The sequence below is a fragment of the Aphis gossypii genome, chromosome 1, assembly GCF_020184175.1.
Source record: "Aphis gossypii isolate Hap1 chromosome 1, ASM2018417v2, whole genome shotgun sequence".
Taxonomy (NCBI): Eukaryota; Metazoa; Arthropoda; class Insecta; order Hemiptera; family Aphididae; genus Aphis; species Aphis gossypii.
Window position 1 is genome coordinate 65,483,936 of NC_065530.1, and position 26,766 is coordinate 65,510,701.

A 26,766-nucleotide genomic window follows, 5' to 3' on the forward strand; every position below is an offset into this window, starting at 1 on the left:
TTTAAAAATAATGGAGACTATTCGGAATGTATAAAATATATACCCTGAACAATTTCAAAAATATTTTAACTAAAATTAATGTCATAAGATTTCTATAAGCAAATTTCAGATGATATGAAATTTATGACTTGTGACAAAATATAGAATCCCTATAAAGTATTATTAGGTCATAATTTGAATAATATGTCATTTTCACCTTATATACATTATAAATACATGTTGTACGTGTAGTGTCATAACATTCTCCAAGATAATATGTCAAAATGCTTAACCCGTATAAGTACATTGGCTTATTGTTTGTACACTTTCTAGTTGTTCAAAATATTATTCACGTTTGTAACACAGCAAATATTTTATTATTTAGCCCATATTTTTATTTTTTTATTACATTCCACGCGTATCTAATATTATGTAGAGGTACCTAACATACTGAGTATTTTCTAATATTAGTTTATCATATGTCTCAATATTTATATTGTTTAAAGTACGTATAGGTACCCAGTACCCATAACATCAAAGTCTCATGACTGTTGCACACGCATTAATGTATTTTATTTAACACATTAACAGCATTAAACACCATTGTGCATATTATATTGTATAGGTACTTAATTAACATAATTTACCGTATCATACGTATAGCAATAAAACCCGTATAATATAGCACGTCGCGTAAATTCTTACAAAAATAACTGGGTACCTCTATATCCATATTTTAATGACAATAATTATTATAGTCGTTCAACTGTACAAGTTAATTAAACAAAAAACGAACATACATACCTAAGCGTTTGACAGACCACTGCTGTTTCGGGCGAGCCATTGGGACGGGCGTAAATGATGAATTTTTCTCTCGAAAGCGTTCTGGGTGCAGTTTTTTTAATTTTTTAATTTCATTAAACTTTTTTTTTTTTTTTTTAAAAAAATCTAAGAGCTGTTAAAGTTTACAACGTGAAAACATAGTATAGGTAATAATTAATATAAATTATAAAGTTAATCGTAACTAAACATTTCAGTAACTTATATTTTCATTGCTATAATATAATTTTATATTGTATTTAAAATTATAAACTAAAAGAAAATACTATCGTAAAATCAAAAAAATATTTAAATAGATTATGATTTTTAAATCTTTTCATTTTTTGTCATTTTAACAACTGTGAAATTATTCTTTGGTATAATATTATTAAACCAGGTATATTTAAACTAACATTCTTATTATAATAAGACATAGCTAATACAAAACAGAACATATTATAATAGTATAAAAAAATTTTAAAATGCCCAATAGGTACTTTTAGATTATAATTATATATTTAAAATTTTTACCTTTGTTCATTTTTTGTTAATATTTTTTTATATTTTTGTTAAAATATTGTACTGTACTATTGGGCTCCAGTCCGTTCATTAATAATAAATAAATAAATAAATAAATAATTAACTATGAGATAATTAAATATAATGATTTTTTTTTGTGAATGTGATGGAATTACAATTAATTTTCCGAACGTTTAGTAAGATGCCCAGTGCTTATTTTATAATTCGAAATTAAGATCGTAAATGTAAACTCTCTAAATATATGTATATATAAGTATATTACTTATATTTATTATGTTGTGTAGGTTTTTTTTAAATCTGTTTATAGACTAGGGTGAATGTAATGCCATGCGTATATAGGTAATATTGGATTTTTGAAAAATTTCCTATTTGCATATGTGACACATATTATAGTATGATTATTATTATTATAGATAGACATTATAGAATTTAAAACAGCATAGACGTGTCGCAGTTGGACCAGCGTCGACCTTTACGCGCACGGTGACTCGTTTTTCGATCAACAGGTCAGATACCGCCAAAGACTTATAATATATTATAATTTATAAGTCTGCGAACACCGCGCGGTGTTTAGTATACCAGAATCCCGAGTTTCCGGTTGAGTATGCATATATGTGGTAGCAGTCAGTATAATATAATGCCTACAATATACGATTATTTATTATAATATATAGTGTCGATATTGTGGCGTGTATATAGGACGATTTACTAAATATGCTCACCCCCATTTATTTCTTAAATAATTTATTTATCCGATTTCTGATTTTTGGAATATTTAAATATACGTAAGGACTATATTTTTAAATACTTAGATGTTAACACCATCTAATGAGTATCTTGTAATCATCAATGTAATTTATTTTTTTCAAATAAGAATCATCATTATTTCACTTTAAATTCTTAATCAGATAAATTTTGAAAATAGTGACGTATTTAACTGAAATTCGATTTAATTGTTTCAGCTATTTAATTGTATGTATAAAAGATTTACATTTATTGGTTTTTAATATATGAGAAATGGTGATTTAAATTTTTTAGTAATTAATGGATATTAATTTATCTATACTTTATAACTTTGTAAATCTATTTTTAAGTGTTATTATTGTTAATATATGTATTTAATAACTCAGAAATTAGTCATTCGAATTTTTATTTGGATATACCTAAGTACATTAAAATTTTCGAAAAAAATAAATTTGTACCGTTACTGGACAATCTTTAAATGACATACAAATCTTAATAATTGAATATATTATATTATATTATATATATACAGTCCTCAAGTATATACCTATTGTATACTTAACGATTCTAAACATTAGAATTTGAATTAATTTGTTATTAAAAAAGACACGGGGTGATCGAGATTAGCGAATCGTCCTGTATAGCCTATATACAATATCTTGATTAAAAACGATTAAAAAAAAAAAACCGATTTGACCTCGAAACCGTTGCTCTCAGGAAACACGGAAAAACAAAATTACGTAAATTGAGATCAAGTAACTATAATGTTATATTACTTATAGGAAGCGATCGCGAGCGGTGTGAAAATAGTGTGTTGATTGCGTAGTCGAGAGCCGACACTCGTTTTTGTTTCTATTTTTTTTTTTCATCGACACGCGTTTCCGTAAAACGAAAACAAAAACTCGGCCTAATAAGAATTAAAAAAAAAAAACCCTACGAAATCGTAACAGTCCATTCGCAGCCGGCAAAAAGTGAATGAGCGCCGTGGCGTACGCACGCACGTGTAGCCATGTGTATAGGTAGAAAGTGGAAGTGCGCGAGCGCTCGCGTCGGATGTAAGCGCGCGCGGTAGAGGAGGATGCATGCGGCCACGGTACTCTGCGCAGTCTGTCCGTCCGTCGGCTTACTCGTCGCTCGCGCGTTGGCGGCAAAATAATCGCGTCCGACCCCTCACTGTCGTCGTCCGCGTCGGTCGGTGTGCGTGCGGCGTGACACACACGCGGCGGTCAAAATATATCGTCTTCTCGTTGTTTATTTGTATTTTTTATGTCTCCATAAGCGTCCTATACAGAATTATTATTATATGACATAAATAATGCGATAATAATATAATAATCGTTTATTGTGCGCATACCTCCCACGCGATGTGCTCTTACGACCGTTGTGACATCGTGGATTATTGCGGGTAAATCGGCGTTGGTCCAATCCGATACAAATACAGCCCATCATAACGTCGTCGTATTGTCTATAATATTGTCTGTACGTCGTCTTTCGAATGGTAGTCATACTTATCGTGCCTGCACCGACGTCGCCCCCCGATAATGGTGCTGGGAGGTACGGCGGAGTTGTCGACCCGGCCAAGAGCCCCGGTGATAGGTCCACCTCGACCACGTCCATATCGTTCGTGTCGTCTGATAACTCGTCGTATTGTTTTTCGCAGGTCGATCCGGACAATCTGATTGCCACCACCAAAGAAGGTAAGACCGATATGATTATATTATTATTAAGTTTTTTGTTCTTTATATTCATTGTAATTAATTTTGTAATAATATTATTTAATATATTTATATACGTACACCATGCCCATATCATATTGTCTGTACACAATAGCATATTAAGAGCACAGTTATAATATATATTTATGCCCATACTAAGTATATAATAATATTTATAAATAAATTTTGGCGTCATCATAAACTTACGGAAAACCGTTCACGTGAGTCAGTCTCTATTAAAAATCTCCGTCAGCCCTTGGCCCACACCACCCTAAAACTCTGAACTATTACCGTATTGGCATTTAAATCTCTTAACCGTACTCCGGAAATACAGTTACACATTATAATTTTACTTAATGAGACGACAAGTGCATTATTTTGATTATATTATGATACATTTCAGCAAAATACGATCGAATAAATATTTCCTATAAAATTATTTATATAGCTCGAGTGACGAGTACAACTATACGTAGCGCGTGCATCATTAAAATTAAATATTATCATATTATTTTGCATTAAAAATAAATATGCCTACTCTGTTTGTTGAAATAGATGGTGATTCGTGAAGTGCTTAGAAACATTTTTTAATTTCTTTATTCTTTATGCATAAAAAATAAAAATCAATCCCACGCTAGATTCAATGCAAAATGAAGTATATACGGTATAATATAATATATTATAGTATTATATACTATAAGACTTGTGCACTTACGAGTTTTATTACACTCTGCTATATCAAACTAATATTGGTCACAAAAAGTTTATTTCGATGCGTATTTCAAATCTTAAAAACATAAATATAACACATAGTAATTATCGAGACATGAGAGTAATGATGTTCACATTTTCTACTTATTTTTATTTTTTTTAAAAAATTCAATTAAGACACGTAGGTACTAGATAGTAGTAACATCTGCAGCGTTTAACCGTGAACATAATTAACGTTGAACTCGTTAATATAAGTGCGTTTCTTATATTATACAAGGCTACACGTGCATATAAATAATTTACAAAACTGGCCACAATTGACCATTACAAATAGCAATAAATAGAACGTCAATAAATCTAAATGCTGTGGTCAATTATTCAAGTTTTTGCCCCGTAAAGAATGTTAGTGTCATTAGTGCAAAAATGTTTGTTTTTAAATTTGCATACCCGTCAAATGAGCAGCTTCAACCACACGTTTTGATCGATTGTGTTAGCATATATATACAGATCACAATATACAGGTGAATAGTAAATGCACCACTAACATGCCTTAAATCAAATAAAAATATTTTCAACCAGTTCAATATTGCGTGTCTGACGCAAACTCATTGGACTTTAGAAATCGTTTCACGTACACGAATTCATTATGTTGGCGTCAGTACATCATCGATAAACGATTTTCGAAATAATAATAATGTTCTTTGCACATCCGTGACACGAGATGAATAATAAACATTTTGAAAACAAGAGAAAACGCGAAATACGATCCCAAAATCTATACGATTATACATTTATACTACCATGAATATGGTAATTTTTAACCATAGTTATTTACGATACCTTCACATAAAAGTATCGTTGAACTCACAAAAAATATTGTAATAAAATGAACTCATAAAACTATACAACGTCCAGTATGACGTATAATTGTTACTGAATTCGATAAAATAATGAACCTAAATTCGACATAAATGTTATCCCTAAAATAATATAAAAGTCCATTCAAACCATAGTAGTATTTAAATGGATAATTTTAAATGTATGTATGACGAAGTAAAATAAAACATTTAACTTATTTATATATAATACAATTACGCTGTTCATCGAGAATAACTTTTCTGACGCTTAAATGTATTATAAGAGATTAATATTTATTAATTTATTACAAAACATTAAACAGTAATAAAATTTACAAATATAACTGTAAAATCTATTTATATTTTATCTTAATATATTCAAGTATACTTAGGTGAAGTAACTATCGTTAATAAAATTTACTTATACTTACAATTTAGTAGAAATTATAACTAAAAGCATAGGTATTCTATACATTCATACAAGTTGATAAGTCACCAAAAATACTAATTAAATTTTAAAATTAAATAATTTTAATTGGTAAATTTGATTTAACTATTAATTCCGTCATACAAAATAAATTGTTTTAAAAATATAAATCATTTTCATGCTCATTACAGAAGTAATGTATTAAAATATTAAAAATCAATGATATTACTCAGAGCTATTTACATCTTATATTTTATAAATATATTAAAAATTAAGTGTATAGTATTTTTACACATTGAAAAAAATATTACTAAATACCTATCTTTAGAACACCAATTTTATTATTAAAATAATAATATTATCTGTAACCTAATCTTCGACAATAATACGTAGTTAACTAAATTGTTGAATTTGTTCGATCCGAAAAAAAAAACAAAAAATTTGTAGGAAGTTAAGTGAAACTCAAACAAATTCAATTTTTTCCCCAGGCGAATAAACATGCAATTAAAAAATAAAATACGATTAGCCAATAATTGATATGGGTGTCAAATCTCACTGACCTAACGCTAGTTACTAAACTGGGTGTTGGTGGTTTCATGGAGATTAAACGCCAGTGGCTTGGAATAAGATGATCAGCGTACCGTGACAATTATTATTATACTGTAAAACGAAAGATAAACCTACATAAATCTATGATATATTTTATTGAATTTTTTAATTTACTTACTACAATATATTTTACATGATTATATTATAATGTGCGAGTTTTACATGGGAATATAAATTAAATTAAAAATAGAAAAAGTTTGAATAAACATCATTCATGAGTCATTGATTAGTATAGCTTAAAAATGAGAGGAAAAATAAAATTATTAGGAATAACGTATTGAGAGTAACGAGAATAACAATACAAATCGTCAAGGTGCTGTTTCTCGCACGTTAGCTAAATACTCGTGACGTACATAAAACACAATAGATGGATTAAAATCTGTTTTTATTTGTGTTTTGCAATCATTACATAGTGTGCAATTAACTCTTTTGTAAAATATGACTTATATACACTTATACTATTGTAAACAGTAACCACCAACTAACTAGCAACGACTACAAATAACATAAAATAAACGATGTAAATGCATATAATACCCTAACAGTATTTAAGTATTATAAACTAAAAAGTCTAAAGCTTACATTTTTAAAAATAAAAAAAGACATATTTTTAATTTAAAATAAGTATTTGTATTGGTGAACATTTAACGAAAACTAATGAATTGGTTTAGACTAAACCTTAAATAAAAACTCGAAATTTGTATGAAATTATTTCAACATTAGTATTAATACTATTTAGTTCAATGTATAATACCTATTCAGATTTTTTTTTTTTAATAAAACATAATAATTATTATTTAATATTTAAATCGATAATTATTTATTACCCGTCCACGCTGAAAATTGCATTTCATTGACGTAACTATGAACTATAAATATATAACACATACCATATTAGGATTATAATGATTATAACCGGTTACATGTGATTAACTAACAAAAGTTATCGAATTTTTTTTTTTCGAGAGAGAGTAATTTGACATAGCAAAATATAGTCTAATTTACCTAGAGTTAGTTTTTTAAATTTTTTTTCTGGTTTATTCTTTAGTATTAATAATAATAATAAAATACATTGTTTAGATCAAGACAATATTACATAACTGACTCGAAAAATTAATAGGTCTTATGAAATAATTCTATGTTACACTATGTATTATTATAATTTTTATAGTTTTTACTTCTGCCAGTTTACAAAAAGAAAAAAAAATCACACGCTATTTTATGTATGCTTAGTCAACAAAAATTTAACCAACCTAGTAAATAGATAACACAAAGTTTGTTTATAGAAAATATATATAACAGTTGTTTATTATTATCGTTTAAATGTACTGTTTTGACATTACATACACTATTATAGCTTAAAATTAGCATACTCGTATTACCACAATGTATCCCATGCGGAAGCATCTCTAACATCGGTTCGTCTGCAGTATTTTTTTGAACAGCATTATGTACTTTCTCCGGGGTATTGTTAAATTTTTATATTTTTAAGGCCTCTATACCTATATGAAGGCAAAACGTTTGTTATCCAATGAGTACCAAAAAAAACAATAACGATAATAATAATAATTATTATTATATATTACTTACGTGACTGGTGGCTACGTGTGAATGTTTTATTCATTGCAAGAAATTATAATAAAATATTATTCATTATACCTATCAAATGCGAAAATGTATACAACACCCTTAAATTTATATTGATGAGAAAAAAACCACCATTCCCCTTTCGAATTAGATACTATATATATATATATATATATATGTATATATATAGAGTATGTATATATATATATACATACTCTCAGTTTAACGTATAATATATATTTACTTTATTTTATATTATATATTATAGGTACACTTGACATCCTCCGTGAGATATAAACAATTTGCGTACTTAAAACAATGGTTATTAATAGTTTTCAGACAATAGAAAACGTACTTAAAATGTCTACTGAAGGTCATCATAGAAAATAATAAAAATATTAAAATCAAACTTAAACAAATGTACTATACAAAAAATAATTGCACTTTTTGCCCTTTTATTATATTTGTTGCATATTTAACAAATACGCAATTACTTATTACTCAATTGAATACATTTTATAAATTAAAATAATAATAACTATTATGAGTCGGGAATGTGAAATCATGTACATAAATATAAGAGCAAAGAGATTTAAGATTTCAATGTAATTTTTTGCCATATGTTTTTGACCGCAGTATTTTGACACCATTTTAAATTGTGACAATTTTACGTGTACACAAAATCAGGTGGTAGATCAAATCTTTTAATAATATGTCTTTCAATTTTGATTGATAGTCATTCGAAGTGTATAAAATGGTGTGTACACAAAAGAAGAAAAAAAACGTTTGTCCCTAATATATTTCTCGCTTGTTCCACAGCAGCGTATATATGCTCATTAATAAAATTTCATAACTATACCGGTTGACAGATTAATAGGGTCCTAGTCTAGCTTATATTATAGTTCGAGTGTGTGTGTATATGCTCACTATATACTATTGCGTATAATATATATATATATAAATATGTGTGTATGTGTAGACTGTAGGATACAATGTTTCCAAACCGAGAAATACACGACGATATGTAATTTGCCAAAGAAAGTGCAATTCGTTTATGTATTATATTATACCTATATAATATATTTATATATATTATTTATACAAATGTGTGGGCAATTGTAAATGTCTCCGTTTCCGCGTCTGCTGCAGCACTGCTCGACCTATATAATTATATATAATATTATTATATATACCTACATAGTATAATATGCTCCGTGCGCTCTGTGTTTTCAGTCCATTGACCATTATGTTTGTTTTATATATGTGTTATTCATTTTGTGTTTTTTTCACAATTTCAGAAGAATGGGTGACTAAGAAAAAAGTTGAATTGACTACCAAAAAACAAATCGAAACCAGAGTTAAAAGACAAGTTGTGTTGGAAGACGGTAAAATCGTCGAAGACTCTGGGCCAATAGTTACGACTAATACGACTGAAGATACAGAAAAACAGGAACATCAACAAACCGAAGTAATTTTAATTAACATGCGTTCTTAACGCACAAATTGATAAATTTGAATACCGCCGATTTAGAATACTGTTTCCTACATTCTCCGAGATTAAAATTAACTACAGATAATCACAGAACAAATAAAAACCATTTTAAAATATTTAAATTTCTCGCAATGTATACACGTTATTCAACATTCTCATTTAATAAAGCTTGTCGGCTATATCGGTAATCTCTGCACACGACTTACACGATACCAACTTACTCTGTACGAGTGGACTGGTAACGATACATCGATTCTTATTAAAAAAAAAATTGCGTACAATATATATATGTGTATGGAATTGAAAGACATTTCAAACCAGTCTCGTAAAACACAAATTCGTTTGTATTCGCTTATTATTCTATATACCTGTATATTATATCTATGGTCTCCTTATACGAGGTAATATAATTACGATTTCTTAGCGTATAATAGTATAATGAGAATTATGATTGGTCTTTTTCACGCGGATATCATATCGGAACATCACACAAAACAAGTTAAATTAGATCAGAATAATTATATTCGTTCTCGGTATATACAGTGAAAGGTAGATATTATCAAAAATAATATATAATACATAATATTATGTGCGCGTTCATTCACACACATACACTATTATATACACATGTGTAGTTATCGTGTACCAAATTAATAATAATTGACGTAAGAGTACAGTAACCGTATACAGTGGTTGGTAGGTATATATATAGGTACTGGGTTGGTATACAAACATTCAAATCGAGTCAAAGAAAAATCAATTTCTACACAACATATAGTAGGGTTCAGCGAACGGTCCTATTGTTTTTGGCCGCTATCTCGAGCCGGCTTTTACCTATTCATTATTACATTATAATTATTAATTCATCCATTCTTTCTGTCACGTTTGAAATCGCTGTAATACCAATATTGCATTCCTTAAGAGCGATGATCCTGCAAGAAATCGAGCTAGTCTGAAGGTGAATGTCATATGGTGACTATTACGGAATTCACAATTGATACGTGATCGGAATAATATAATTTTTGACAACACATTTCGATTTCGATTTTAACGCACGCCTTTAAATTACGATATCATAATATAATATTGTTATTTATTATACACTAACGCCGTTTACAGTAGTTTATCACATTATTTGCTGACCGTTGTCTTTACTTTAATAATATCATATAAATGAACAAATCGGAGAACCATTTTAAACGGTTAATTAAACGATAATCTCTGGAAAAATAACTTAAATTTAATCATATGAAATTATTTTTATTATTATAAACACCGATGTTGATCTAATTAAAATATGTAACTATTTTATTCAGCATCGTCAATTGGGTGACGAAGGTGACGGAGAAAATACCAAAGAAGTTGTCGTGAGAATATCTTCATTGGAAGGTAACCCATCATTGCTGAAAGAAGTTCGAGAGAAAAAAATCAAGAGTCGAGAAGAAAAAGAAGAACTTGTAGAAACAGAGGATGTGGTTCACCTAGGAAATATCAGCGATAAGGTTTGTAAACAATATATCTATACAATTTCATCATTAACATATTCATTCGCCCACAGTCGAATATATCACTATTTATGTAACTTTAAGCCACAACATAGATGCATACCAATGTAATTTTTAAGTATATAAAAGTATGATGCTAGCTTAAAAACTTAAAAATCTACTGAGATTTATTGTACATCTAACACTAAATCTGTGTGGTGTATTTATGAGTACGTGCTTACAAATATGTTTTTAAATTGAAATGTCGTGAATTAATTGAAATACAAAACATAGTGTATGATGATTACCGGAAACTATTAAATCCATCAGATTTATTATACTTGAAAATCGTTTAAAATTTTCATTATAATACTTATATAGTTATATATATGTATAATCGTTATTTATATAATATTTAATAATTTAACCATTATGAAGAATTGCGTGTACACAAATTATTACTTATTATTATGACGAGCAGGGTGTATACATACGAGTATATTATTATTATATAGGTGTTCAAACGCAATAAGTTCTTTCAAAACCGTCCATTAAGCGCTGTATCATGCATTGACATCGCGACGCATATCCTGTGAACGTCCTGCAGTGATTGCCTACATAATATATTGTTTAAGGTTTGCGATGTTATAAGTTCTGATCTATAACATATACGTGACTGGCGCTATAATATGCATGTATTATATACGTTACGCTCTATATACTTCGATGATCGTATTTATTCTAATGTCGCAGTGATATCGCGTATATATATAATATAGTGTTGTGGATATAATATGTGTTTGAGTGTTGCATAATATTCATCATCAACCACACATTATTCGTACAGTAATGTCATTATACAAAACAGGAGATAGGCACTACCAATCTATGTACAGGGTGATTCACCAAATATGCTAACTCCTTTCCCTTAATAATGAATTTATTCAATTTTTTTAAATTTTGGACATTTTAAGAATAGGTAACCACGATATTTTAAAATAAAAAAGTACCCTATTTTTTTTGGATGCGAATTGTCTTTTTTCTAGTAAATAATAGTTTAGAAAATTAATCTTTTTAGAAAATGTTGGTGAATTAAAATTCTAAATTGGAATTCTAAAATTAGTTTTTGAGTTATCTAACTTTGTGTTCTTAGGATAATAAGAAGCCCTTGATTATGAATTTAGATGAAAAAAAATTAAAATATAATTTGAATATTTTAGTAATATGTGTATTAACATTTATTAACATTTTATAATTTGTAAAAATTGTTCTATATTCTAAAAATTTATAATATTCAATATTAGGTACATCCGTTCTGTATTTTTGAAGATTCTTAGCGTATAATAATATTCTAGTACTATGGAAATTAATAAATTGTACACATTTTGAATTTAGTTTATCAAAATATTAAAAAATATAATCTGATTTCGTATTGGAAAAAAGTTGGATTCTATTTAAAAAAATACATATGCAACACTCCTAAATAGTATAAAAATCTATAATATTGAAAATATGATTTTAAGCATCTACCTACTGCCTATATTTAAAAATACTCCAAAACTCAAAATTTAAATAATTCATTATCAAAGGAAATCATGGGGGAGAGCATGTTTGGCAAATCATTCTGTACAATATTATAGCGACGATCAACATACATAGCTATATTATAATACAGTATTATCGCATCTATCGATATAGGTTAATTAGTAATGAAAAAAATACTATAATATGTCAGTTAAATCGTAGAAAAAAAATGTCTAGAAACCTTTTAAATTTTTACACATATTTTAACGAGCTTATCCAGGTCGGTGTGATACGATATTGCAGAATCGTATTAACTCCACAAATATGATGCAATATTACTTGAAACAATTTTTTTCTCTTTCAGTATATGCTATATATATGTATACAATATACATTATGCGTGTGTTCTGTGTATATGTGACGTAGTTAAATAATTGACGATTATTATTATTAATATAGTTCGATTAATAATAACCAGCGGTCAAATGCGACACCTACCGATAGATATCTACAGTTAGCAACGAATGCTCAACTCGACCACAACAATCATAATAATAACTATCATTGTATTGAGCGTACATACAATGTACACTTCGTTGTTACGCAACATTTCCATTATTTGTGATTTTTCTCTATCTATACAAAACCATAATATTATTATCTACGCGCGTGTCTACATAATATGCTATGGTTAAAGAGATACTTCTGCTTCGATCGTATCTCTGTTCTATAGGTGGACCCACAGTGCCTGCCGGTACCCACATTTTTTTCATTTCGGATTTACAAGTTCGCTGGAGCCGTATAGTATATGCACCTCCTATATTGTGTATACGCCCTGAGGAGTGTACGGCGCAATTTAGTTTCATCCAGCGCATACGCATAAAGTGCGGCTCGTTAAGAGCTCAAAATGAAACCGGTTTTTGAAACAATTTCTTTAACCCCTACCCCTTGTGTGTTCGTTGTGTACGATAGGCTACCTACGCGATTGCAAAAATATATTTTTATTTTATTTTTTTTATCATTTCTTTGAGATCTACTTAATGCGGTTTTTCTTTAAACATGTCGCACGGACTTCCTTAACACGTGTACGATCATGCGCGCATAACATTATCTGTAGCTCGTGGTATATATATATATATGTATATCAGTAAGTACACGTGTTTACTATTTTATAATGGGTTTACGCGCAAAGTATCAGATTTTCGTGACCGTTGCTATTATAATTGTTCACATAATATAAATCAGGAGGTATATGGATATACACATTATCATCAACTTGTCAAACTCATTAAGAAATTATAGGTATATACTGCTATTATACAAGACACAAGTATATAATATAAAATTAAAAGCCGTCCCACAGTTTTTTTTTTTTGGTCTGGACCATTTGTTTCGAATTAAAATCCAATTCGGGTTTTACAATGCTTTTCTAGCAGGTATTCGAATTCTTTAATAGGATTTAATATATCAATGTCTGAATGATCTAGACAACGCGTATTTAATTCTTTAATTTAATATGGTTATTAGTTATTACTGGTTGAGTGTATATTATTAAAAATATTTGGAACGTGCAATTAAACCATGTTTTATATGTTTCAAATTGATTGATATCGAGTATATTATACAGTGTAGTTTGTATGGTTGGATAAAATCGTTTTAATATCGTTTGTTCAGACAAAATGCACGTAATTATAATTTCATAATTCATTATTATTTTAACGTGCATTCGGCGTATATTTCTCCTTTAAGAAATATTATGCAGTAGGAACTGCGCATGCATATTACATGCAGCCATAAATAATTGACTAACCTAATAATTTGCTCGTTGCTCCTATCTATGTATACTTTAATTGCACCTACTGCAGGAATTTCACTACGCGCAAGAGTCAAGTCAATTTATGACTTTTGCTAATATGTAAACCGTTACCGTTTGTCTTTTGACTCGTGCGTACTGTATTTTTTTTTTTTATGTAGCCTGTATCTCATATATTGGTGTCGTGAAAACCGGGTTTTTTTTGTATTATACCCATTTGCTTTCTACCAGCGGCGTTCACGACCTGAAACAGTCGACGTAAAATTGGAATTTCGTGTTTACACAGCGAATTAACTGATTCTCGGGCTTTTATATTTGAACAGTTACGTACATAATATAAAGTACGGAAAACCTGTTTATAATTTTTTTTATTGTTGTTAAAAACAACTATGCGCGCTCGAAATATGTGTTTAGCTAAACTTCTAAATAACAGCAGTGGTATAATTCCCGTCACCTGGAGACACCACACCCATTGCAGGCAGTACCTATGTATAATATGTATTTTTCTTACAATTTTTATTTTCTGCGCTTCCCAAGGTGAGCCACTGCACTTGGTCTGTGGTTTATTACTCGTCGGACAGCACTCAAAACAGGGAAATAATATATGACTGCGGGTATTATAGCTGTGTTACGATTCTACTCGCGTGTCTTATCACTTAACAAATGCATGCGTGCAATTTCACCGAAAATCGGTTTTATACATTGTGCATGCATAGCCTTGAAAAAAATAAAAATAAATATTAGTTATAACTTATAACATAATTTTTAGTTAGTTTAAAAATGTGTATTCGTGCAAAATCGTGTATAATATTGCAACAACATTTCACCAGGTATTTATTTAGTACATAAATACGTAATGAGTGCTTTCGGGAAATGTTAAAAAAGGTTAAGCTATATAACATATACATTAACTATGCAATCTTCCTCCAATATATTGTACATATGCGTCTTTGTTTTTAAAAATTCAACATCAGCTGTTAAAGTGATTTATAGAAATTCTAAACTCTTATATTACATAAACTGTATTATTATTTACTCTAGTATAAAGATTAACTATACTAATAACGATTAAGCAATATTATAGACAGATACGTAAAGTAGGTAATTATGTTCAAAATAATGTTAAAATTAATTATTAGCATTAAACGCTGTCAGAATATGTTTTGGTTTTAAAAGAAATACAATAACACATTAAAACAAAATCCGTTGATACATTGTTATTTTTCAGTTCTTAGAAATGTATTATAAAATGGGTTCATTAAACATAATGACAAGTATAAATATACAAATATAATTTTAAGAAATGATAAATTATCTACTTAATTATTATAATTTATAATCATTATTCATTATTAACAACATATTCCCAATTTTATATGTGTCGATAACTCTGCAAACACTTTGTATTTATATCAATTTATACTATTCATTTTATAATATCGTACTAAATTTTACTTTCAACTTTAATTGAGTTTCAATAAAAATAATTTCAATATCGGTAGGTATATTAGCTACCTATTTAAAATATCAAAGTAATACTTTATGTATATTATTTTATAATAAGTTTGAAACTATATATAAAGAAATGTTTGAATACAAATATTCTGTTAACTAAGATTTAAATGAAAATTAATAAAAAATATTATTTTTCATCATAAATATGGTGATGATATTTTTCATGAATATAAAAAAAAAACGTTATTTTAAAAACACATGCAAGTATATATAAAAAAAAAGTAGCCGAGCATAAGATAATCATCGAGTAATTGAGTTATATGATTATGATTTATGATGTCTCCACAAAATAATTATGTATAATATCATAATATTCCTAATAAAATGTGGCCTTTGAAGCGAATCGACCTGTGCAACTCGTAGTTCGGTTTCTAAACGATTGGGTGATATTCCCATTATCATATACCTAGATACGTATATATAAAAAAATTATTTTGGTGTCGGTTTAATAAAAAATAATAATAATACAATTAAAAAAAAAAAAAAAACATAGGTATATAAACTTCAGAACAAAAAGTAAAAATTAAAAAAAAATCGATCACTATGTCTAATATGAGTATACTAAATTCGTATATTATGTAACATACATTATGGACGCACGCCGTCGGTACGGTATCTATATATATATATATAGGTATAAAATAATACAATATATACATAAATAATAATATAATATAATAACATTGGCGCGTGTAATCACGTCTCCGTCTCTGCATTGTCTGCCGGACTGTACGGAATTCTTGGTGACCCAAAGAGGAGGGAGTGAACGGCAGAGAAAACTGAAATATTAGAAAACCCGACGGACTCGGCGGCGGCGGTGACAGCGACCGCGGCAAGCACACCACTATGTGCATCGACGACGGGCGGAGGGAAGGAATATAATAATAATAATACACTTATATTATATATATATTATACGTGTAGTGTGTGTACGCGCGACGAAGGAGTAAAAAAAAAAAAAAACCGAGAGTCGGCGGCCGATCGATCGGCTCGTATAATAATAATAACCGGTGTACTACTACCACACGGGCGAGCGTGCGTGCGCCAGACGGAGCGTATATGTTATATTAAATACATTATAACGCGTCCAGTCCAGTCCGTGTAATTCCGGTGAACAGGATGGGTGTCCGTCGGTGAGATACGGTCGTGCGCGTTTTCGTCAGACATCGCGTTATTTTATCCGCTTACTATCGGACGTCCGTCGACAACCTAGTGGTGCACCATCATTTATCATAAAATATTATAATAATATTATATTAATTTAATATTACCTACCACGGTTCGGCCCGAGCCCCGGAGAGACGTGCCGGATTCTGCAAACAGGCATAATATTATACCATAGTAAAGGCACAATACGTCGGGGTCGTCGTCGTTGCAGCAACACCGTTGTCCGCTCAAGACAATCGGCGCGTGGGCCGTGTACATCGCGTCGCGTTGTGTACACAATATATACTATAATAGTATAATATATTATAACAACGCATAACGGTAAGTGTGGAATTTTCGAACTTGTTCTTAATATGCAATATATAGGTACCTCTATTTAATAAATATCGATCTGTCGATGATTGGCGAGAACGAAAATCATTTAATCATCATATAAAAACGACCTAAAGTTCACGACACGGCCTTGATATATCCTCAGATATAAATATAAGTACCTACAATATATAATATTATATGTATATGCATTCGTACAGAAGTAACGCGATCGATACGAAATCAATTTTTGTGCGGGGAGAGGGGTTAGATTTCGAAATTTTGACGACAAAATTCTATTAGTCGCTCGCCTGCGGTTCGTGTATTGTACACAGCATTGTATTTGACTAATGATTTGAATACAGCATGCGACTATAGAGTCATATGTTAATATTATATAAATGTAAATTATTATTCACGGTAGTAAATAAATTCATTGTAAGACCGACATTTTTGAGTACAAAAAGAAATCATTTTAATTATAGATTCAATTAACATACTTTTTTAAACATTGCTTAGTGCTTACACAATACAAATTGTTTGCTATAATATAAAGGTAATATAATATTCCGTACATTATGTTGTTTCCACTTGAAGGCAGGTACTTAGGTTGATGATTGATTGTCTTTCAAACAAACGTATAAATCTAATAATTATAATCCACCAAATTATGTTTATACTTATACTCGTATATAGAGAAAATTTTTCGGAGACATGCTGTAAACAACAAAAATTAGGACATTAAAACGTTTAAATAAATCTTAGTCAGTTTTTAAAAATAAGTAGGTAATAGAAAGAAAAAATATTGCTCACGTTGTACAATTTAATGTACTGCATAAATTGTTTATGCGTGTGTACGTTTTGAGATAATATTTCACGTGAAAAATTTAGCTAACCCTTTTGCAGACCGTGGTATAGTCATTATTTATCACATATAATATCGTCACCGCGTAGGCGTGCGTTCAAGTCTCTGCAGCATCGACGGGTCCAACGACTTCTAGTTGTCTGGGATTTGTAAATAATGGAATCTGACCGGTGTATATAACATGGTGTCAACTCTCTGTCGATATAAGTTCGTTTTCACACTGTTATCGTAAATACATTCATTTATTACTATTATTATTACCTCGAAGTATAGTTCATATAGCTGCGGCCTACGACTGAGGTATAGAATTACGTATAAAATAAGTAATATTGTGGTATTTTAAGATGTCTTAGATTTTTAGATATTTTAAATGTAGTTAGATATTAAAATGGATTTTGTCTCAGTTCTAAATTGTATATACATTTCAAATAGACAAAATTGAACTGATAATATTGTTATTATTCTGATGTATAATATTACTGCATATTATAAACTATATTATTGTATTTAAATCGTTTAAATATCTAATTCAATGATGTTTTGAATAGTGATGACTGATGGCACAATAAAAAAAATAAATATATATATGACAAAATATATCTTCTAAAAATACATATTGTATACCAATATCCATAATAAATTCTTATTATTATAATATTATATTATTATGTGCGTACAATAAATGATTTTGTTTTTTACGAATTTCATTTTTTATATCTCTTCTTGCCGGTGCATGTAACCGAAACGGAACCACAATCTATATAATCACTATGCATATTATATAAGTCCAATGTCGGATCATAATGTTTATATATTGATATGGTATATAAAATATAAGTGCTACTATGTATAAATAAGATGTTTATAATATATATATATATATCAGAATATTTAGGTAGGTAATATCATCTAATCTATGTCTATAGAGCTATTTCGTATTTTGCCGTAAGAATATAATATACACTATATCACACGATAATTCCAGATGTTTCGGTAGGTTACGGATGCTATAGTACGAAGTTTTTATGAAAGTACCGAGAAGAATATTGTAAACGCCTCATGAATATAATTAAATATAATATAATCTTTTTTCGATGTGTCTATACTGCATAATGATAAATATCCTTTGATATCGGTTACTATGACCAAAGATAAAACCACGAACAGAATATCCATATTCCGTGACCGGACTTAAGAAGGAATTTGGACCCCGAGGATACGAATATACACGCGAGATGGAAAACGTTACCAAGGTTGCCAGTTTTTCGATAATATAAAATATTATAATTTATAAGTAACGTTTAATTGTATGCAGAGTTTTTTCTGCAAACATTGAAGTCATAAGGTTTTGAAAGTGTATAGAAACACTTGGCGAAACTAAATAAATTTCTATTGATAATAATAATTATATTGGTATAAGTTTTCGTAAAAGATGTTACAACCTATACAAAAACGTACCAGTTATTATTACAACTACATGATGACTGAAAGTAGGCGCTGAGTGCTGACCACAGCACGTATTCCAAAAACGATTAGCGTTTGGTCGTATATTCATAAATCATTGTTGTTTTTTAGAGGTCCCTTTGCCAAACAGTTTTCACTGATTTCTTAATAGTAGATATAACTGTATAACTATACATATATTACAATACAATACATACATACATAATTAAGTTGAAAGTGACTATTATCGTATAATTTGGGATAACATTACATTTGCAATATCTAAAAACAATAAAAACGCAGCATTTCACTCCACAACATCATCGTATTTATCATAATACGGGGAAAAAATATAAAAAATACATACTTACATAGAAAAAAAAAACAAATATATTTTCAAAATTATTAATTTACGTAATGTACATAATCGCATAACCGTATAGGATATCGTTTTGAACCCCATGCAGTATAATAATATCATAAAAAGAAATAATAAATACACGAGGAGAAGCGAATACCTTACAATATATAATGTATTATGGTAAAAAATAAAAGCGTAATTTGAAAAATATAATATGTTAATATAAACCCAACATGGGCGTTAAACTCGACGAGAAAAATACGTATTATCATTTATTAATGGTAAATCAACAGTTGACTGTACTATAATTTAAATAAAACGAAACCTTAATAACTAAATTTCTATGTTAAGTGCCTTTCAAAAAAACATAGGTACTTTATAATAGCGCGTGTCCTAATAGGATGACACCTTAACGGTGATGTGTTCCAGTCGTCTGTCATTATGGTATTGTGTGTGTCTCCGTCTCTGTATATAATATGACGCCTATGGCTGTCGTGACAATGGAAAAATACGCCGTTAAAGATTATATTTTGCGCCGTTTTTCGTGTACAGGCTAGTGCGCGATACATTTCAGTCGCCGTGGAATTCGACACGGACACATTTTACTATATCATAATAATACATTCGTATAATATTATAGAGCCGAGTCTGCTGCAATATACCTATGGGCAGCCGATAAACTCCATTCGTATGACGTATAATATAATATAATATTGTGTACTGGACTTTGTGATCACGTTTTGGTCGTAAACGACGATGCATTAAACTATTTTACTATTTTACCAAACCGTGTAGAACGGTAAAGGTCAATCACGTGGCCATGATTGATTCGAAGGAATCCGCCCGTATATAGTGAAAGTGTTGGGGTTTCAACCGCAGTATTACCGTGAACAGATGAATCTGATGTTGCTCGAGTAGATCAACGAACTAGAATATTATATATACATACATCAATCGACTGCTGCAGAAGTTACCTATATACTATGAAAATGGTAGATAATTAGTTGTAGGTATATACGCATGGTGCGTAACCATATAGTCACACGCGTTCTTTGACATAAACCTTACGTGAATTCATTCGAGAATGTTAATTGAATAACAATAAAACGGAAAATTATGATCGTATTAAATATGCATTGTACGCATATGTATTGTATACTATTATACAGTCATACAAGTGCCGAATCGTATTATCATTTTTAAAAACATACTTTATTAATATATAAATAAATATATATTATGCATTGGCCAGAGTGGCTTGTATACCCATCTACAATACCGTCAATCTACCCCCGAGCCAATAGATTTTATTAACATCATTAATTTTTCTACAGTCCATTGTGCACTACAACTGAGAAACATAATGTCTGGCATTGATTAATACGAGAAAGAGTGCTTCCAACGTCTACCGCACATACCACATGCTTACTCAAAACGCAATCCAACCTCAATATTATTATTATTATTATTATTGTAATGGGGCTTATTGGAATTATATATTATGTACATTATTGTTCATTTTAACGTCCTTCATATGACGTGGCAGTGACCTTCGTAGTCATAAATATTCTAGAGTTATAAACGAACAGTTAACAAGGGAATAGTTGTACATGATGTTTTCTACGATGTAGGTACCTGTGTATGCCTATTACCTACAAGCTATATATATGTGTATTATATATATATATAATAATTATATATTATATTGTGTAACTTACCACTCGTGTCTACATCATTAAACTATGTATATAGTGGAACTGAGTAACCTAATTTAAGGATTGTCAAGTATATTTTGACATATTACTAGATTTATTTATTATTATGTATTTATGTATTTATAATATATAATTATTATATAGACACAAATTATACTTGAAAGGTTAATTTATCGTAATTTATTTTATATGAGAAATATTTTAGTGGTATTGTGTTTAAAAAATTGTTTTCAAGTATATTTCAAAAGAACATTAATTATTTTACTATAAACATTTTCAATAATAATGTGATAACATAACTACCCTTAATAATAAAAGTTATTTTTAAATATTTAGAAAAAAGATCATTATGATTTCAAAAATACTTATACCAACTTTTTTTATTTGTTTGTATAGGCCTATCAAGAAGCAGTACAAAGTAAACGAGACATCCGTGAAGCTCTCGAAGAAGCCAATCACAAATTGGTTCACGTAAACAGCACTGGACCCAGAGTAGTGCATCAGAGTACCAAAAACAAGAAAGTAACAGATACAGAAGATACTAGACATACAAGAGAAGTTCAAAAAGATGGTAAAATCATTACAGAAACATCAAAAACCACCGAACACGAAGAGGTATTTTAAGTTTAAATTATTAAATACACTGCATCCATTCTAAAGCGTAGTAAACTTAAAGTTTAAATTAAATTAAAAAATTGTCTACTGAAATAATTCTTATGTTGATAAATGAGTTCTATCATTTACTTACTTTAATATATTTTTATTATTAAATTAATCAATACTTCACTAATTTGTACGCAGTACAATCATGTGATTTTACTTTTTCAAATTAATATTATAAATAATTTCGTTTATTGGAACCTCTTTCTATATTCTCCATGGACACATATTTTAGAAAACGATTTTATATTTTGGACTTCTTCCAAATAATAAGTGTATTAGAATTGCATTTGACACAAATGTCTGCATTTTAATAATAAATAATAATGTTTAATATTTTAAATAATTTTATAATCTGCAATTGAGGTTATATAATAATGAATGATTTTCTTGTAGGTAAACGGTGTTGATGAACCAGACAGTGTTCCTTTGCCGCCCTCAGCACTACAAGAGTCGTTGCGTGAAAGTTCACATCGATACGCCAAGACTAAAGATCAGGAGTTGGTTGAGTATTTAGCGGATGGTGAAAAGATTGGAGAACAAATGCGTTACGAAGCGATCAATGAAGAAGGAGATCGACTTGGCGACGTCAACCAACTACAGATGATGGCAAATGCGGGTGAATTGGCAGGCTGGGAGAGCTTATCGGAAAGAATACGCAAGATGCGTGATAGACAACAGCATCCGGTTGCCGGGAAAACGCTTGCGGACTTCGATGAAGAAGAACGAACTAGAAAAGTTAGTATTGTAGACAGTGATAATATATATTTACTTTTATACACAATTATAATTATTGAATAATTAATTTTGTTTTCTATAGGTGGAAACAGCTAAATGGCTAGAGCATCATTTCGGTAGCGAATCAACCAGGTCATCTACAGGAAACTTATCAGAAGAAGAAGAAGATGATCGAGGACATCAAAAGACCACGTCCAATAGTTTCATAAATGTAACTATGAAATCAACAGAAACGCCAGCAAATGGATACTTCAAAGGAGTGTCTGAGTGGAAAAATAATGAATCTACTCCTATAAGACCACCAATCAGGAGAAAAAGAGAACAGAAAACCGAAATTATTAAAAACACTGTTAACGAATTAGAGTCATCTCCATTGTTCAATTCAGTCCAACAAAGGGTCCAGGGATATGAAATGACAAAAGATAAGTTGTCTGGACGTAATGCGATAAATGGTTTTAAACAATCGCATCACAACGGATATGCTCAGGTGAGACATCCGTAAATCATTCACAATTTATTTATTCGTCATTTTTAGTATTGACTTAAACTAAATAATAATTTATATTTTATATTAATACGTATATTACCTATGTATACTATAATATGATAAATTAAATAAACAAAAAATGACATGTGCAATAGGACGTAGATAATACACACAAAAGTTAAATTATTAATATTTTATTATTTATATTAACCTACCTACTAATTTTAAAAATATTAAATAACTTTTAGACAATGTCTAGAACTCCAATTGCTATTTATATATCTTAAACATTGTAAGAATACCAAATACTTAATAAAATGTATTGTTAGCCACTTTATCATGGTCAACCCTAAATTTAAGGTACCTATAAATATTTCAAGAATGCACTCATCGATTGAAATTCGATATGGAAGCCAATAACAACCGTGAAGATATTTATCTAAAGTAAAAAATACTACAACATGAACTACACCCTAAAGTATAAAATATACCTAGATACCTGCCCATCATTGATTCACCACTAAATCAATTCATTTAATGTTGATAATTTGAATTATAAATTTAAAATTTAAATCCTATTAAAGAATAATATTAATTATAACTTTAATAATCAATAATTTTAAAATATAATATTAAATATTAGGTATAGTGTATACATATAATTATTGTATAAGAAAGTGTTATTAATTATCGTTAATACTCTTTATTTGTAAAAAAATCTGATTAGTTTTGTGACTAACTTTTTAATTTAACAAACTTTTAAAAAACCAGTACAATTAATATAATTGAATTATAAAAATGTATTATATTTTTATTCGTTTAATGTGACGTACTCGAATATGATGCATGTTTTATAATTAAATAGTTACTTGTCACATTTATTTTGTATTTAGCTACTTTGCTAAAATTATAACATGTGTAAGATAAATCAGTTTTCACAAAATTTAATTATCTCGTTTAAAACAACGTATGAATGATTAGTTTGTAGGGGTAACTGTAAGTTATATGCCAATGTAACTTTTTGGTATAAATTATGTCCCAGTAAAATTATTATTTTATATTAAAATTTAATATGTTACAAATTCACAACCAATATTTTCCTTCTCATATTATCAGATTTAAGACTGTCAACATTACTGTTATCATATTGGCACAATTAAAGATATTAGTTTTTAAATTTTATATTAATTGTTCATTATTATTTAAATTGCATATTTATATTTTTTTAGTATGTCCTTTTTTAATCGTTATTCTATTTTGTGATCCCTGACTTCGTAATGATATATACAAGTATCATGTTGTACCTATATATTTTAAAATATCTATAAAATTAAAAAATGTTGAATGAGGAGAATTAAATTAATTATTTAATTTTCTATAGAATGATTCTCAATTACTTATCATGTCTAATGTTGATAATTCTATCCATATTTCTGATGTAAAGTCATAATCATTTTTTATATATGATTCTAACACACTATATTATAATCTGTGTATTCTAATACTCAAATTTTTGTGGTTGTATAAACATAATGGCTTTATAAAACACCTTTAAACATTTTGTGGATTTAAGAAAGGAAGTCCAAAAAAGAGTTTTTCCATGCCAACTTTGTCTTGGTTAAATTTACATCTCTTTGCTTGAATAGAAGGCTAGATGGTATTTAAAGCAGCATGTAGATATAGCCTTTTCAAAATCGACTTACATTCTAAAAGTGTTGAATCGCGTGTCATTTTTTTTACATTTGTCTACTAAATGTTGAAATGTATCAGAATTTTTAATTTAAAATTAAAATTAGTTGATTTCAGTAAAAAATAAAAAAAGTAAGGTATAATCATTATTTATTTATTACACCACGAATAGTGAATAGTTGATAAAATAATTTTGAGCAATTTTTGAAAATACTGTCTACAAATAGAGATGAACTAACACTTGTTCATTGTTCGTCTCTATAGTTGTAGACTATAGTAAAATAAAAGTAAAAATTAATAACGGGTTTTCCGTCCGAACTCAATTAATGTATAAATGACAGAAAAACGGGCTGCAACTTGTGTATGTTGTTATCAGGGTCTTTTACCGGGACGCAACTTAAATTTAACAGTTTATAGTTTATAAAAAATATATTTATTATTGGATATTAATTATTATTGTAAAGTAACTATTATTGTAGAAGTGCATTCTTAAATATATAGACCGAAAACTAATTTCATAAGATTTTCATTTTAAATTATAATAATCCATAAGTTTTAAATTTAAAATGTCATTATTGGATATAAATGATATAATATAGTATAATATAGTATGATATTAAGTGCATAAATTGATAAATTATATTTTTGTTTCTTATGATTTTTAAAATTATTTCATGTTATTATAGTAGAAAATAGTTTATATATTTTAAAATAAACATAGTACTGTAATTAAATTAATACAATTATTTAAAGTTATATTTATTAGTACATGTCACACTGCCTATTTTTAATGTAAATTTAATAAATTGAATATCATATTTAATTAAAATATTATATTCATGTCCAAAACCGACAATCAAATAAGATATAATTTATAAAAAAAGTTATATTTATTAATTATGTACTATTATATGAATAATAGTAGGTACATACAATAAGTAACAACTATAATAATTTAAAATAAAAAATAAACAGGCTTATAAAAATATCCCGTAATTATATTCTTCGGAGATTTTATAGGATGAAGATTAAAATTAAAATTGTTCATTTATATTTTATAATAATATATTAGTGATAGCAGAAAACAAAATCATAATGTATATTATAAATAAGTTGAACAATTAAAAAAATCTATGATAATAGGTGAAAAATGATTTTCTTATAATGTAATTGCAATTTAACTAATCTAAAAAACTATTAACTAATTAGGTAATTACAGTAGATATATTTTTAACAAGCATTTTTTGAACGTGCACTTTAGTATATCATATGTATTAAATTCAGTGTGAATGATATATTTTAATAGTCAACGATATTATATTTAATACAAAACTCGTATCAAACTCTCGTAAAGATTATGTTTTGAATATACTTTAACGAAAATAAACTGTTTTGTACCGGCTCATCTAAATTATAAATTATAATATAGCGTATTAATTCCGCTTAAAAAATATAAAAAATATTCCATATGAAATAACGTCGTGTCCATCAAAACAGTACGCCTAACTACGAT

General features: G+C 28.6%; 1 protein-coding gene across 2 annotated transcripts in view; it reads left to right on the plus strand.

The window, feature by feature from the left end:
• Window positions 1–26,766, plus strand: part of LOC114121323 (uncharacterized) — a 58,975-nt gene that overhangs the window by 24,717 nt on the left and 7,492 nt on the right. The window contains exons 3-8 of one of the 2 annotated variants that reach the window (XM_050198798.1): window positions 3,743–3,779; window positions 9,287–9,456; window positions 10,797–10,982; window positions 22,076–22,294; window positions 22,736–23,077; window positions 23,160–23,564. In XM_050198798.1, the coding sequence (XP_050054755.1) occupies window positions 3,743–3,779; window positions 9,287–9,456; window positions 10,797–10,982; window positions 22,076–22,294; window positions 22,736–23,077; window positions 23,160–23,564 (1,359 nt within the window). Of the gene's footprint in view, window positions 1–3,178; window positions 3,780–9,286; window positions 9,457–10,796; window positions 10,983–22,075; window positions 22,295–22,735; window positions 23,078–23,159; window positions 23,565–26,766 lie in introns of those variants that run through there. The other variant, XM_050198796.1, reaches the window with a different exon arrangement.